The 14348-nt window shown below is 46.4% G+C and overlaps 1 protein-coding gene across 4 annotated transcripts; it reads right to left on the reverse strand.

Annotated features, from left to right (window-relative positions):
* Positions 1-130: 130 nt before the first annotated feature.
* map3k19 (mitogen-activated protein kinase kinase kinase 19) lies at positions 131-14247 on the reverse strand. 4 transcript variants are annotated; one of them, XM_088606211.1, is made up of 13 exons: positions 14049-14247; positions 12886-13053; positions 11012-11172; positions 9993-10090; positions 9279-9385; positions 8555-8612; positions 7065-7152; positions 6357-6565; positions 5251-5294; positions 2977-5130; positions 2302-2418; positions 1176-1873; positions 131-549 (listed from the first exon to the last, which is right to left on the reverse strand). In XM_088606211.1, the coding sequence occupies exons 1-13, from the start codon at positions 14076-14078 to the stop codon at positions 474-476; spliced, it is 4008 nt and encodes a 1335-aa protein (XP_088462337.1). In that variant the 5' UTR covers positions 14079-14247; the 3' UTR covers positions 131-473. The 4 variants fall into 4 exon arrangements, with proteins under 4 accessions (XP_088462337.1, XP_088462336.1, XP_088462338.1 ...); XM_088606210.1 differs by having other exon boundaries at positions 9279-9424; XM_088606212.1 differs by lacking the exon at positions 12886-13053 and having other exon boundaries at positions 9279-9424.
* Between the last annotated feature and the right edge of the window lie 101 nt (positions 14248-14348).

A 14348-nucleotide genomic window follows, 5' to 3' on the forward strand; every position in this document is an offset into this window, starting at 1 on the left:
TCTCAAGTCATATTTCAGATATTCTGGCAAACAAATATACTGATGTACAGCGAGAGCCCATGTCTTAATTTCTTCACCTGTAGCTCATTGAGGAAAGTATTTTCATTTTAAACAGCACATTGGTCAAGAGTGAAGGATTAAAAATGTTTTATTACAGTTGATTACTTTATAAATTTTGTACATAAAGTATTTACAGTAAATCTGATTAAATGTCTGTAAAATACATATTGGCATGTTGGGATTGAGGCTACTGCATGTCAGCTGTTGATCTGACTAAGAAATGTAAACTGGACTGGTTAGGAATGGTAACCAGGCTGTCTGCTTCATGTCAGTTCTGAATGTTTCAATGGGTTTACTGGCTGATTTTCAATGCTTTCCTGTGAAATGTTTGAAAAGAACGTGCTCGGGTCTTGGTGAGGGATACAACAGAGAAGCGGTATTTTAAAGGTGCACAGATTGATGCCCTTTCCTGCTCACTGGATGCTCTCTCGCCTGGGAATGAATGGATGGACCAGTAGTTCTTCTGCTGAAGGTCTTTCTCGTTGATCGCTGCAACGATTAAAATGATTTTAGACGCCATAGGCAATCATGAATGCTCATGTTCTCCAGGACCTGTTATTGTCGTTATTAATCTTGAGTATGACCCTAGGTAAACCTTCTACTTTGGCAACTTTAACATGTCGAAGAACCTGAAGGCCACACCCATCAAGCAAACTGCATTAGTCTGCAGTAAGGTTCTGTTCTCTTCATCCGCGCACTTCCTATCGCCACAGCTGTGAGGCACATGGTCTATAGAAGTAGTTCAGGTGTTTAGCTGCGTCGGCATTTGTAGGCTGCAAAGGAACAAGTCATAGGTTTACTCCATGCTGAAGAGAGAAGAAAGAAAACATTTCGGCCGTGGAGCCTGATACCTGAAGAAGGTTCCACGGCCGAAACATTTTTTTCTTTCTCCTCTTTTTGGCATGGAGTAAACCCATGACCTGATCCTTTGTGGTCTAAAGAAGGACTTAAGACGGCTGCTCAGGTTTTTGTTTTCATGCGCTGAAGAGTCAGTTTCTACAGGTTAAACATTCAAAAGTGCTGAATACGGTTTTAAAGATTGGATTCTCCATCTAAATTTAACCCGATGGGAATGGGAATTGGGCAATGACAACGCTACAAAATCCCAATCTCACCTCGTCAGACACGCCTGGACGAAATCCCTCGCGTTGCCCGAGAACTCGTGCGGCAGTGCGGGCATGAGGCCCCTTCTCGCCCCGATGTAGAACAGCGCCGCCATCTTGTCCATGTGCGCGAGGGGGGGCTTCCCGGTCGCCATCTCGAACACGGTGCAGCCGATGCTCCAGATGTCCGACTTCCGGCCGTGCCCCGTCTCGGTGATCACCTCGGGAGCCATCCAGTACGGAGTGCCGTGCGCCGACTTCAGCAGCTCGCTGTTGGCGCCGCTGGTGGTCAGACAGGTCAGGCGCTTGGCGCAGCCGAAGTCGATGAGCTTGATCACCCCGTTCGGCATGAGCATGACGTTGTTGCCCTTGAGGTCTCGGTGAATCACCCGGTTTCCGTGCAGGTACTGCACGCCCTCCAGGATCTGCTTTGTGTAAATGGCAAACACCTTCTCCGGCAGAGGCCCGAAGCGGCTGATGATGCTGGCTATGGATCCTCCTGGGATGTACTCCATGAAGATGCTCACGATGTTTTGTTCGAGGGAGGTTCCCAGGAAGCCCACGATGTTGATATGGTCCAGCGTTTTTAGCAAATCCACTTCATCTTGGAGTTTCTGGTATTCCCTCTCTGCACTGTCTTGATCCTGGTGATCCAAAGTTACCTGCTTCACCGCTATAAGCTGCCCTTGGCTGGTCAGGCCACAGTACACCTGGAAGAAGAGCGAGCAGCAGCAGCACAGTCCTGGTGAAAAAAGGGCAGTTCTCTCTGCCCATGATTGATGGCTTTGTGTCTTTTTTACAGGAAATCCCATGTTACTTAAATTGTCACTTTTTCTCAGAGTAAGATTATAGTAACTTGAAAGTTCAAATCAAAATGAAAACAAACGTTGGCCATCTACAATTACCAACATGTTGCTGAAATCATTCCCTGCCTTATATATATATATTTTTAAGAAAAGGTAGCTTTGTGCCACAATCAAGAAAGTATCTAAAATATTCAAGAGATGGAGTGGAGGGCAATGTGGTGATTTAAATTTGCATGACATTTTTATCATAGTCATTTACTGCTATTTTGCTGTCCTTTCTTGGGCCCACTCATCGCTTTTAAAAAAACCTTTTTAAAAGCTGGATTACTTACTGTTCCGTAGGAACCTCTACCGAGAATTTCACCTTTTGTCCACATGATGGCGTCCTCGGTATAAGGTTCAGAGGGGATGGCAGCAACGCTGGATTCCCACCCATTGCACGCAAGGTCCTGTCAAAAATGTGGGCACAGCATGATGATAATACACTTTATTTTATATAGCACCTTTAAAAGTGGTTTCTCAAAGCGCTTTACAGAACAGCATGAATCTGAGAACTTTGGCACTGCCGGGAAAGAGAGAATTCTAGTTTTGTTTCCTGTGCTGCTATCTTCAGACACTGCAAATCTTGGAAGATTGAGGTTAAAATGCAGTTTAAGTACTAGATATGCAACTCGTACTTAAAATATTTAAGAATCATTACAAAAGAAACTTTTTCCCCTACGAACTTTAAATAATTATTTTGTGATTCCTGAACTTCACTTCGTAAACCATGTTCTGAGGGGCATATTGCAGTCGCTACAGTAGCTTATCTCTCTTTCCAAACTGCAGCAGAACTTTTGAAGAAGTTTGACAAATTCCAATAAAGGGGAATATTATTAATAGCATCTTACAATGAATTGAACTGTTGTGCAATACGATTCTCAGTTCAAAAATGAGTCCAGTTTCTAAATCACACATGAAGCCCTAAGGTTTACTGAAAGTAGCAGCCAGGAGCAATAGCACCTTACCTGCTCTGAGAATTGATCCCATTTTCTGTCGGAGAGGTCAGAGTCGGGAATGTGGATACTTTCATCAGGCTGCGTGTCCTTCTCCTCCAGTGAAATGAGCTGCTCAGCCAAACACTGTAGTAACTCATCAGTCAGGTCCCCATCCCCAGCAACATCCAGAAACGTCTTGTACACTGGAGACACTGTTCTGTCACTTTCCGATGTCCAGGTGTTGATTTTTGGCTGACCTGGCAATGAATGGGGATTTATTTCGCCTGGGAGGCGGTTTGTTCCTCTGCTGTGACTGGCATCACAGTCACGCAAGCCCTCTTGAGAGTCCCCAGCAGCGGCTTGTTCTCTTGGGCTTTCTAGGTTGTTAAAGGGGTGGTCAGTTGCGCTTGGTGCTTCATGGTGAAAAACGGGGGTTTTGCTTTCGAGTGGTCTGGGCTGGGTAGTTAGATGTGTTTGGATCTCCTCAATTACTGCCAAAGTGTTACCGTCCTCGTCATCTGCCGGTGCCACGCAGTCTTCTGTTTGTTCCTGAAACACTCCCCCGTGCTCCTCAGTAAGGATCGTCTCAGATTTGGATGTCTTGATGTGCCAGTCTCGTCCAGATATAAACACCGTGTTTTCTTCTTCCTCTTCACTGGCCAGTGGCTTGGGGTGTTTCCCTTTACGCAGAACGTCTCTCCTCTTCTTTTGCTTGGCGCCTGCGGAGCTGGGCTTACCCTTGGAGGGTTTCTTTGACCTGCCCTTCTCGGGTGCCTCAGCGACTCTTGTGCTTCTGCGCCCAGGGCTTTTTCCGAGGGTCTGCACCTCCCTGGAGGCCCCCTTCTCTCGCGGTGCAGACACCCTGACGTGGGAGTACACCGGAGTCGCAAACATCTCATAGATCGCCGGCCCTTCGCTCCGCGAGTCTATTTCCTTGAACATGTCGCTGTAGTCAATCTGCAGAAACTCCGCGGCGGACTTGGCTCTTGGACTTGCATGGTTTCCTGATGCCTTGGGCTGCCGGGCGCTCCTGTGGACGCGCGGCAGTGGCTGCTTCATAGCCAGAGGCTCACCGTTCGTGCGATTCTTCCTTTCTGCGGAGGGCGTCTCCGCGTTTAATGTCAACGGTGCGACGTGGCCACTCCGCAGCAGAGGAAGCGGTTTTTCGAGGACATCTATGGGGTTTGCCCTCGGTGAGAATGGTTTAATGGTCCCCTCGCCACCGATGATAAGATTTTGACGTTTTCTCATGTTTACCTTGACTTGTGATGGACAAGACTTGCTTCTAATACTACTTTTGGGCTTTTTACCATTCTGAGCCAAAACGTTAAAAGTTTGATTCACATTGAAAGCTAAGGTGTTGATTTTCACTTTGTTCTTGTGAGCTTTGAGGGCTTTTGTCTCTTCTCTTGTCTGCACATCGCTTTCTGACAGTGTGATGTTCACAACGGGAATTAAGGGTTGCAGTAGCCTGTCACCATCTTCACTGTCATTGGCATGTGCTTGGTTCATTACTGGAGCCATAACTTTCTCCTCATCTAAATCAGGTCTGCCGGCCCCGCTTGAGAGCCTTTCCAGACACATCGGCTCTCCAGGTTTCACTTGTCTCATGTCAGTCGTGCTTGTTTTTCCCAGGTCTTCTTGTGATGTAAAGCTTTGCAAAGGCTCAGAAGACATTAATTGTCTTAATTCTGTCTGAACTGCCTTTAATCCTTCTTCACACTCGCCTCCTTCCATAGCGTCATGTGATCTGACAAGGTTCTCGTTTTCTGTTATTCCTTCACTGCTCTCTCGTCTGCGAGTAACATCTGGAGGCTTGGTCTCATTGTCCCCATATCCCGGCTCAAAGCACCGGATTTCCGACTCAGTGCTTTCCCTGAAACATGCGGTAAGGAGCTTTCCTGCAGGGACCACGGGCTCATCCTCTTCCACGTCCAGAGACCCCCGAGGGCTGGCACAGCTGGAGCTGCTGTCTTCGCTGCCGGTCCTGGTCGTTGACGAGCCATCGGAGCCTCTTCTGCGGAGCCTTTCCCTTCCGCTCCCGGACACCCTCGGGGACAGAGGCACTAAGATTCTAGGCCGGAATGGCACAGAGCTCTTGGGTCCTGAGCATCCCTTCTCCCTTGCTCTATCCAGAGGGGTAAGGAGCTTTGGAGTCCTTATGGGCTGTCTGGGTAATGTGCCCTGAGAAAGATAAGACGGAGAATTTGAAGGGTCTTCCTGCATTCGGTCTGCAGATTGAGCTGTAGTTCCCAATACAGATCCTTAAACGTTAAGAAGCCCAGTAGCCTGTGTCTCACTTACATTTTTTCCACCCAGACCCTCTTCTGGTTCACTTCCTCCCAGCCCTGCAGAGAAGAGGAGAAAATAAAGTAAAATAAATAAATGGGAATCAGTTCCCCACATTTTAAAAGACTGAAAGTCTTCTGCATCGGATCAGGTGCAAGATTTAGCAGGGTACTTACAGAAGTGACTTAACTGCAGACCTAGTGCAATGCGTAGAAACTGCTGTTGCTCTGTGCTCACCTACTGCAAACTACAACGTTGTCTTTAAGTGCCTCTGGCTGCTAGCTCCTGACATTCTGTCGAGCCTGTGAATGTATCTGTTCAAAAGCAGCAATATCTTTGACCAAATTGTACACAACATTCTATATGATGCCTTACTAGCATGTTATACATTTTTAATGTAACATCCCTTGATTAAAATCTATGCTTTTAAGTTTACATCCTAATATCAGCCATTTTCATATGCAGCCTCTTCAGACTCGGCACTTTCCATGCTGTATTTGTAGGTTACATTTTCCTACCTGCATATGATACATTGGACTTGGCTACATTAAATGTCATCTATCAGGTGTTTTACCAAGATTTTATCCCAATCCTTTTAAATTACATTCACTGCTTCTACAGTGTTAAATTGCTTCCCCACATTCTATTAAAAAATCATTTGCAGCTTCTATAGAATTTGCTAATGTTTCTAGCTTGGTACAGTTCAAATTCCCAGATAGTTTCTCATCTACAGTATATCAGAAGCTTGATCATTGATAAAAATGAGGAAGAGCAAGTCCTAATAAAAATCCACATGGTACTCTGCTAAGGGCATTACTCCAATCTGAGCATTCGCCTCTTATCTGCACTCTTCATTCATCTATCCATTTAGATTCACACATTTCCTTGAATGCCTGTTACTTGTGGTGTGAGAATTAAACTTTTACAAGTAACTTTAGCAAACGACCTCTTTATACCCTTATCTCATGCTGTAAGCTCTGTTTGTGTCCATTACTGCTGTTACTTTCTCAGAGAGTTCAAGGCCCCAGAGATTTGTGTATCATGTCTCTAATACCTGTAACACCTCTTCCTCTTCTATTGTGTGTATCGTGTGTATTTAAAAATACGGAGACAGCCCTCACTGTTGTGGATATGGGCTCTGATCTTCAGCAGGGGCTCCAGGAGGCTGGGTGCAGACTGGCTCAGCTGTCCCCTCTGCCTCTGCCCACCAGCGTCTCTGACAGGAACCCGCGGGCACTGCCTGCCCTTCAGCTGGCTCCTGTCTGGATCAGAAGCAAACAGCTCGTGCCCGCTGTACCTGACCCACAGGCTTGGCAGAGATGGGCTTTGGCTAGCAAGAAAAGAAGAGAAGCCTAAATGATAACGTTAACTGGGTTTTAATTCAGTACAATAATGTCACATTTGGGAACTGCAAATTAAATGGCATATGTCAGTAAAAAGATTCACTCCGTACCAGTGGCAAAGAGTGAGAGACTAAAAACACAGATTTGTTTAAGATTTTGTGGTTCAGACATGCCAAACAACTGAACTGAGTTCAATAACCCTAACATTTTGTAGACATCACAGGGTCCTCAAAAGGGAATTTCTAGATTTTTCTTTTTGCCCCGTCCTTTCTGCGCAAACACAGCACGGGGAGTAACGCTTAGAGACCGGGAGCAGGAGCCGAAGGGCTCTCTCACGGTTTCTGTGAGAACAGAAGAGACAGAAGTCCATTTCACTGGGGATGACAGCGCTCTTTCAGCAGCGTCTCGCTGGGAGCGGGCCTGGCTCTTCGCTGCGGCTCGAGCAGTGCAGCCCCGCGGAGAGGCCAGGAGGAGAGCGGCCCTCACCTGCTGCTCTCCTCCATCTCTCGGTACGATTGGCTCATGTCCTGCAGCGTTTTAGCAGCAGCCCGAAACTGAAGCAGGATCCCTTGATCTGCAAGAAAAGAAGAAGGATCAGCATTCACTGGAACTAAATGACTGTGATTCACACAGTTAAATAATACTATTGAGATTTACAATGGCTGTTTTCTTCTTGTGGTCATTTTTAATTTTACAGAGCAGATAACTAATATTTTTTCACTGTTTCATTGGCACAATATTAAAGAAAGCAGGACAATGCATTTAAGCATTTAAGTTTGTATAAAAAGGTATTATTATAAACTGAGAAAGATTGGATTACAGCACTGGGTTTCCAATCACTGACTCTCACCTACGGTAGCTCCATGAACTCCTAAAACAGGTTTAAGAGATTAAAAATCGCAGCCCCAACCAGTGAAGCAGAGCACTAGTTAATCAGCGGCGCGGAATCAGTAATTGATACAAAACAAGATGCAAAAAGAATGATTGTATAGAAAGGGTAACAATAGATACATGTTCTGCCTAAATCCAGAAAAGGAGTTTTAGCTCAGTACATACGTCAGTTGCGATAAGACAGAAAAAAGCCCCCTACCTCCCTGGTCTCTGTGTAACAATAGGCAGTCGCAAACAAGTCCGACAACATCCCAGCTGAAAGGTTTTGTCCTTTGGCTACGTGAGTGTACAGTGGCCCAGCTGAAGCGCCGATCAGTTCAATAATTACAGTGCTGGCTTTGTGTCAGGGTGCCTGGTGTGGTGACTAGGCAGGAGGAGTGTCTGCTTACAGGCAGAGCGGAGGAGCTCTCAGGGGGTCAGTGCCAGGTTTGCCTTTCATTCTCCGGGGCGCAGAAACATGACCCCACCCCCCGCGCCGCAGCTCTCAGGGCGAACTGACGGACTGTTTTGTATGCATGTGGGAGAACGTGAGGGCTGTTCCTGCTGCAACTTTGTGTTTCTCTTTAGAACACGAACATGAGAGAATGCTGTCTAGCCACTTCAACAGTATTAAAGAGACTTTGGCATTGTTTGCTGTGCAATTACACCCGCTTGTGCTTTCCACAGTTTAAGCCTTCACCGCTATCTTTTATCTACACAAATAATGGCCTTAGCATTTTAGCAGACACAGGTCATAGGTATACAGTTTCTCAAAAAGAGTAGGGGTGTTACCCTGGTGCCCTGGCCAAATTTCCCCCTGGCCTTTACCAGTCATGGCCTCCTAATAATCCCCTTCTATGAATTGGCTACATTACTCTGCTCTCCTCCCCACTGATAGCTGATGTGTGGTGAGCGTTCTGGCGCACTATGGCTGCCGTAACATCATCCAGGTGGGGCTACACACTGGTGGTGATGTAGGGGATCCCCATTACCTGTAAAGCACTTTGAGTGGAGTGTCCAGAAAAGTGCTGTATAAGCGTAAGGAATTACATATTCGTATACAATTAACATGTCTGGAAAACAGATATTGAAGTTCCCATACTAACCTCCTCTGCACGTACTCCTTTTAGGGCAAAAAGTGGACTCGGAGGGCTCGCCCAGGTCCTGAAAGTAAGAAAAGGAGTTTGAAAATAAACTTTACATCCTTATTTTAAGTGATCTTGCAGCGTTTTTTCCTCCAGATTTGCACTTTATGAAAACGGCTTCAATAAGCACTTGAATTTAAATAATAAATTAACTGATTATGGGCCATTTTAGCAGCGCACCATTTCAGAAGTGTTCAGTCAAGGGCCAGTGGTCTTTGCTTGGTTCACGCTCATAATTAAGCCGTCAGTCCCAGGGGGTGTTAAAATATTTAAACTGTTCCCTCAGGTGTCCTACCACACTTGCCTTCCATCTCTCATTGTGGCTGGCCTAGCATTAGCTAATGCATCTTGTGCCAGCCATCTGTTTTAATTCAGACTGCACGGTGGTCATTAACCACAGACCATCTGCTCTCCCGAACACCATCCTGCCCTTTGGAGTTCAGAGGACAAACGCGGGATTCAGATGGAGCTAAACACCTGATCCTCGGCAGATTCACTACCTCCCCCGTACACAATGAACAGACCCACTAGTTCCCCTTTTTAACTCATTCGACTGCTCTCTTCCCTGCTTCGTTGTTCACTAACTGAACGGGCGCGTTGCTGTAATAATGCAACTGACATCAGAGGTGCAGCACTGTTACACATCAAGCACAAAGCACTCCTCCCACACGGCCTGCCGTCTTACTTCTGGGCAGGAGATGCCCTGCACGGCGGGGCTGTGCTGTGAGGCGAGGAGGGCGGAGGTCCTGTCTTCCCCACCGGCGCTCTCGCTGTCCTGGAGGGAATCGTCGGCTGTGAAAGAGGGAAGATCTCTGGGAGCTACCCAAACACCTGGAGCTCCATGATTAATGTCTCACGGAAGACACATTGTAATCCATCATCAAGAGAACAGTGAATTTGTGATTGGTGGGATTATATACCGCTTTTCAATGCACAGTTGCATTGGATGTTACTACTGTTGGGCCTTTACAGTTCTCTCACATTACTGAGAGGAGAGTCTTTATTTAATTAAAGCTCATTGACGACAACAAAGCCATTAATAACTGGTGGATACAGGGGTCTGAAGAAAAAAATAAAATACAATAATCCAAAAAGGCAAGATCTTTTATGGAAGTAGCCATTAAAGATTGAGTTCCACCATCATCTTAGTGTCGCTGGGTAGTTTTGTTTAGAGATACATCTGTTTTTCAGTTTCCTTTAGTCTGAAAATACCGCGCACAAGTGATAGCTCAAATTAAAAACATGACTCTCCCTAAAACCTCACTTGAAAAACATCACAAAGCACCCTTTACTTCACTAGTAAGACAAAAGGTGGACATCACATAGTCGGACAAACAGATGCGAACAACCCTCTCATTTTCTCAGGAGAAGTTTGGCAATGGCGTTCGCTCCCACACACCTGTGTCCACCAGCAGCTCGAGCAGTTCCTCCTTCAGTCCATTCCTCAGCTGAGACACGCAGTGCAGGCCTGACTGACCGTCACACAGGCTGGGGTCACTGCAGGGGCAGAGGTCAGACTGGTTGAACTAAGAGCAGGGCGCTGTTATAAAGCTGCACCTATCCACACCACCTGATGTATATTAAAGACAACAGATTAATACATTAAAATAATAAATATTAATTTTAATAACTATTCCTTGGAACTATAGAGCACTTGTACGAGATTATTATATGAGGTTGGCACTAGAATGATAGCTGTTTCTTTGTGTGTTACTTAATAAACGTCGGCAAAAGCACTATTTCCAGTATGTCCCCATGCAGCAGAGTGTATGAGGTGTATGTGAAAGAGTCAAGTTTGACATTGTGAGTGAGACAAATCTTTGGAAAAGCCATGAAGCTCAGCAGTTGACGAGTAATATATGACAATATAAAAATATAAAACAATAGTTTTGGTCTTATTAATTTTTTAGAGATGTTTTGGAAAGCTCTTTGAGTTAGCACACGCAAAAGGTCTGAGGGAGATTTAAAAGGTACTGTGTTACTCTCCTCTTAGGCTCAGTAACCTTGGCAGGTACGGGACCGGTCCCTGTGAATTAAATGAAAGTCCTGTGGGGAAAGCCAGGGGAGACTGCAGGTGTGGACAAGCACATGTGCGATAACCTCGGTTGTCTTCGGAAATTATTTTTAAGAGTTCCTTTGCACATCCAGGTGGGGCTGCACATTGGTGGTGGTGGAGGGGATCCCCATTACCTGTAAAGCGCTTTGAGTGGAGTGTCCAGAAAAAGCGCTATATAAGTGTAAGCAATTATTATTATTATTATTATTATTATTATTATTTGTTAGGGATGAGAAGCAAACATAAATGCAGTAAAATATTTGTCCTCTGGTGGTGTGCTTTTAGCAGAATATATTTTGTTTTCAGAGCAGACCAAGCTATCGTTCGGTGCGACCAGAGGGCGAAGAGCAGCATCTCCTTACGCTGAGTGCTGGAGCAGCTCCTTCACCATCTCCGCTGGCCTGTAGACCGCAGGCGTCAGGGGCCCCAGTCTTCCGAACAGATCGACATCCCTCACCGCCAGCATCAGGGCTGCCAGAGCCTCCCGGTCCGGCACATCCACGTCCACTGAGCGCTGTCGGGACTGGAACAGTCACAATAATACTCTGAGGCAGAGACAAAAAGCACTCTACATACATAGAGCAGAACTGGAAATGAGTTATATACTGAGTATATTGCCATATAATGAGTTATAGAGCCTGCAGCATATCACCCTGACTCACAGCCGGCAGCCCACTGAAGCTCAGCAGCTGTGAGCCTGGTCATTAGCTGGATGGGAGACTCCTGGGAAAAACTAAGGTTGCTGCTGGAAGAGGTGTTAGTGGGGCCTGCAGGGGGCGCTCACCCTACAGTCTTTGTGGGACCTTATGCCCCAGTATAGTGACGGAGACACTATGTTGTAAAAAGGTGCTGTCCTTTGGATGAGACATAAAACCGAGGTCCTGACTCTCTGTGGTCATTTAAAATCCCAGGGTGTTTCTCAAAAAAGAGTAGGGGTGTAATCCCGGCATCCTGGCCAAATTTCCCATTGGCCCTTATTAGTCATGGCCTCCTAATAATCCGATCTATGAATTGGCTTCATCTCTCTGCTCTCCTCCCCACTGAGAGCTGGTGTGTGGGGAGCGTACTGGCACATCATCCAGGTGGGGCTGCACACTGGTGGTGGTGGAGGGGATCCCCATTACCTATAAAGCGCTTTAAGTGGAGTGTCCAGAAAAGTGCTATATAAGTGTAAGGAGACCATGCAACTCCACACAGACAGCCCTCCAGCACAGAATCGAACCCAGGACCTAAGGTTTCCACACAATTACAAGAATCCAAAGCGAAGAAAAGACACACCTGCAACCAAATAGATGTCACTAATGGTGTCACGCGCTGTTGCACAACACCGAAACAGACACCTGTTGTTTCACATGGAAACACTGGTAAGTCTAAGAGTGTAGCCTGGCAGCTGGAAAAACACCTGAGTGTCGGGCTCCTCGTCTTGGAGCGGGTATTTGACAGGTGACTGTGTTGGAGGTGCCGGAGACAGTCCAGGTCCCCCTGCCACGCACCTGTAGGAACTGCCCCAGGGCAGAGCCCTCAGCAGCATCCTCACGCAAAGCGCTGTCTGCTGGTTGTGGCTACACCTCGGCGCCTTTCTCCAGCAGAGAGAGCACCGCCTGCAAAGTGCTGATATTCTGATATTATTACTGCCTGAGCAGTTCCATAACAGCGCGTGGTAGATTGTCAGCGCAAAATTCCTTTCATAGAGTTTAAGGGCGTCTTACACTGCTTTTAAAGATTGTATTCATCTTCTTCTCTAATGAAAGAGCATATACGCACACGTCTGTGTTTTTTTTTTCAAAATCCAGACTCTAGGATAAACCAATGTGCAGACAGAAAGTCATATATTGACAGTAACGTGACTGGGAAAAATTTACAAAAGGCATTTGCACTCTTTTCTTCTTCCACGTCAGCTTCAGGTTGTCATGGAGTTGTTTTGAACAAGGAATTCCCTAGACCACCACTCTGTAGTGAATAACAGGCTTTATAGAGGTAGTGCAGGTAAACTCTCACTCCCTGTCATCCCCACCCTACAAACTGGCGTCACACACTTGAATTCACGGAGTGCCTAGCCCAGAATAAATCTGGAGGGGAAGAAAAACGTGTCCAGCTGGAAATTGTGAAGCAGTGGCTGTGCTTGACCAGTAGCCACGGTCTCAAGGCAGAAAGCGTCGAGGGAAATGGAAACCGGTGGTTCAGCTGCAGCCGTGAGGACTCGTGCTCACCCTCGTCATGAGCTAAAGCCCCTCACCTCTGCCAGGCCCCTCCGGGTGGCCGCGGCGAGCGCAGAGCAGCCGGCACCGGTGTCGGTGTCAGCCGGGTCAGCGCCAGCCGGCCTGCGGCACCCACCTCCCGGGACGGCCTGTAGGACCCGCTGTGCCACGTGCGCCTTTTCCAAGACGGGTTCGCGTCCAGCCCGCTCGGGAAGAAGAGAGACACGGGCGCACACTGAACACGGCCAGCCCCCTGTGCACGCTGGCAGCGCTCTGATTAGGCATCGTCAGAGACAAGAGCCCGGACAATGTCATACGACTGTTTTCATGTAACTGCTCAGCCACGGAGGGTAGACATCCCATGAGCTTGATGGGGGAATAGTTTGTGCAGATCAATGATTTCATCAAGCACGGATAAACTGCAGTAGGACCAAGCCAGAGAAATCAAGATCAAATAGGGACATAAACTAATGATATCTAAAATTTTAGTAAATTTTTAATAATTGATACTTTCATTCAATAATTCAAGTACTGCATTGACTGTAGAGTTGTCTTTTTCAAACAATTGTTCCCAGTAACTGGGAGTTTACAAGGACTGGGAACTGACAGCCCATGACCAGATCCAAATGCTCACTTCCTTCAGAGCAGGGATGTGTTTCCAGAGCGAGAATTGAGAAACGATGATCACAGAGACTTTCACGATTCCCAAACCTTGTCTTGTGGATCCAGCTGCGATCATTACCGTTGCAAGTTTTTTATCTATTCAAATGCTTGAGATTTTAAGTTACATCTCAGTTAAAGTCTCTAACATGTCTAACAGCTGAAGACCAATTAAAGAGTTCAAATTAAAACTATGATTAGATCTTTTAAGAGTTTGATTATTTAACGGAGTTCTCGGCTGAAACACAATCCAGCAGGACTGGGTATGAAGACCCCTGTGCTAATGAGCAACCTTATCCCCAGGATGAACTACCCTAAAGTCAGAACAGCTATCTGCATAGAGTTCCGCCCCCTACAGCAATGTCTGGACAGCCATCCTTAATTAAACACAAGTCAGCTTATCATTTAATATATATAAAGCTGAAACGTTACGCGTCGGAAAATTCCTGTAATTAAGTTAGAGGAACAATGTTCTTTAAAACACTATAGATGACTAAACACTTGTTGGCTTTGCAAATGTGATACATAAAGGTTCACTTACCTCTTGTGCGCTGGAGACTTCTACTTTCATATCAGCAAGCGGCAAATCCCCACCGCCTTCGTACTCTCATGAATTTGTTGTGTTGTGCAAACGTACAGGTTTGGGTTTTCTCGCGTTCCTGCTTGTAATTCGCCTCCCCTACCCTGTCATTTCACGCTGTCCCCTATTTCCTCGTCCTCTATGCGTGCCTTCTCCCTGAAAACAGAGCTCTGAGTTTACATACTGTTGCCAAGGCGCCAGCGAGCCTGGCATACCGACAAGGAGTCGAGCAGTTAGTGGCTGCTAGTACACAATGACTCC

The sequence above is a fragment of the Lepisosteus platostomus genome, chromosome 14 (assembly GCF_059453375.1).
Source record: "Lepisosteus platostomus isolate fLepPlt1 chromosome 14, fLepPlt1.hap1, whole genome shotgun sequence".
Classification (NCBI taxonomy): Eukaryota; Metazoa; Chordata; class Actinopteri; order Semionotiformes; family Lepisosteidae; genus Lepisosteus; species Lepisosteus platostomus.